At 32.4% G+C, this 1,749-nt stretch overlaps 1 protein-coding gene across 2 annotated transcripts in view; it reads left to right on the top strand.

Moving 5' to 3' along the window:
- The window catches only part of EMB2820 (Cytidine/deoxycytidylate deaminase family protein), a 54,088-nt gene that overhangs the window by 47,516 nt on the left and 4,823 nt on the right, over positions 1–1,749 (top strand). For both annotated transcript variants that reach the window (XM_021426745.2, XM_021426744.2), the window contains 4 exons: positions 153–398; positions 471–522; positions 639–718; positions 1,000–1,121. In XM_021426745.2, coding sequence (XP_021282420.1) covers positions 326–398; positions 471–522; positions 639–718; positions 1,000–1,121 — 327 coding nt within the window. In that variant the 5' untranslated portion in view covers positions 153–325. The remainder of the gene's footprint in view (positions 1–152; positions 399–470; positions 523–638; positions 719–999; positions 1,122–1,749) is intronic.

Genomic DNA, 1,749 nt, shown 5'->3' with positions numbered 1-1,749 from the left:
ATGTATGACAACATGTTTTACAGCTTTACCAAGTTTGAAATGATAAACTTATGCTATTTATGTGTCCAAATGAGTAAGTTGAATATATCTATCTTTTTGCACTTTAAGAGCATAAAAGAGACCAACTGAATTGAGGGGATTTAAACCTGCAGGCGGTAGCAGCAGCAACACGGTGTTGCCTGTTGAACTTGAAATCCTTTCTCTCTTACTTCTTGCCTCTCTTTTTTTCTCTCAAAAAGTAAAGTTGGAATTTCAACTTTGGAGTTACCATTTTTTGAGCTAAGCGGCTATTTTAGAAGTTCAACTTTTGCTTCGAAAAGTCACAATGGACAAGCACACACCGCAAATTATTCATATTTTAGACAAGCCACGTGCTCCGCCCAGCCGGCAACCCACTGGTGAGTTTATCAAATCTTCATTCTTTTTTCTTTTTCTTTTTCTGATTCTAATTTTGTAATTGACATGTACAGTGAATGTTTATGCTTCCGTAATTGAACCAAAATATGCCAATACTCTTGTAAGGTAAGGTAAGATAAGGTTAGTTCTGTTTTTTCTCTATTGTTTCAAACCAGAATAAAATTGATATTGCTAAATAATAATAATATTTTTGTGGTTGGCAATCTGGAATGGAATGATAGGCGGCTTAATCAGATAGCACCGCTTAAAAATCTCTGCCATGTGAAGCGGATTCGAAGAAGACATCTCCAAGTTCAAGGAGGTCAGTGATAGTATCAATCAATGTCTATTTTTCTTAGACAATATATATGTATATATGTACGTATTGAAAAATTTTCCCTTTTCTTTCTTTTATTCTGGTTTGAGAAATGAAACCTTAATTAAAATGTTCATAATAGTAATTAATATCAATCCTATTGGAACATCCAGAAATCATCATGCTTGCATGTTTCTTTTAGTTCTTTTTATTTGACATTTGTTATATTGTCGCTTTATGAAAATCTCAAACATATGGATGTCACTTTCAATTGGTTTGTGTGACAGGAAGTCTAGAGCTGTCGGTGATATTATGTTTAGCTTGTGAAAATGAAACACAATTTTACAGCATGCCACCAGATTTGCAAGAAATTGTGAATTCCTACAACTTGTGTCCTTTCGTTACAAAAGTATGTCATTTTTTTTATTATATTGTAGTAACATTATTTTATCTAATATTAATTTTAGTTTTCCCTCTCCCATCCTACCAATGGGTCTTCTACTACAAAAGAGTATTAAATTGTGTGGATAACAATGAATAATAACTTTACATTACTGCTCTTCCTTGATGGATGATGAAGGTGCCGAAAATCAACTTTAGATTGAAAAGATCTTTTTATCTAGATTCTCTTTCTTATAGCTTTTCTCTTGTCCTTTTGCGCGTTCTTTGGAACGGTTTATGTTTCAAAACTTAGAAAATGGTTTTTCCCATTTTATATTTTGTTTCATTGTCTTATGTGGATGCGCGTGCACCTTTATATGGGTCTATCTCCTCTCTATCTCTCTTTCTCGCGCATGCGTTATCCTTTGTTATTTTTATTATTATCATTATTATTGTCACATTGTATTTTTTTAACTTATTTTCTGTAAATTTGTTCTTTTGTTTTCTCTTTCTTTTGTTAAAATTTTCATTTGACTGAAACTCGTGGAAGTTGTAAGTTCTTAATTCAAAATTTTGATCTTTTTCTTTCTCATTTTCCTATTAAATATTTTTATTAGAAGCTGCCTTTGTAGAAGGCATGGCCCTTGGTACCTCCT

The sequence above is a fragment of the Theobroma umbraticum genome, unplaced genomic scaffold (genome assembly GCF_002168275.2).
Source record: "Theobroma umbraticum cultivar Fairchild unplaced genomic scaffold, ASM216827v3 scaffold_147.0, whole genome shotgun sequence".
NCBI lineage: Eukaryota > Viridiplantae > Streptophyta > Magnoliopsida > Malvales > Malvaceae > Theobroma > Theobroma umbraticum.
The sequence above is the reverse complement of the archived record's forward strand: the minus strand, read 5'-3'. Positions and strand labels throughout refer to the sequence as shown.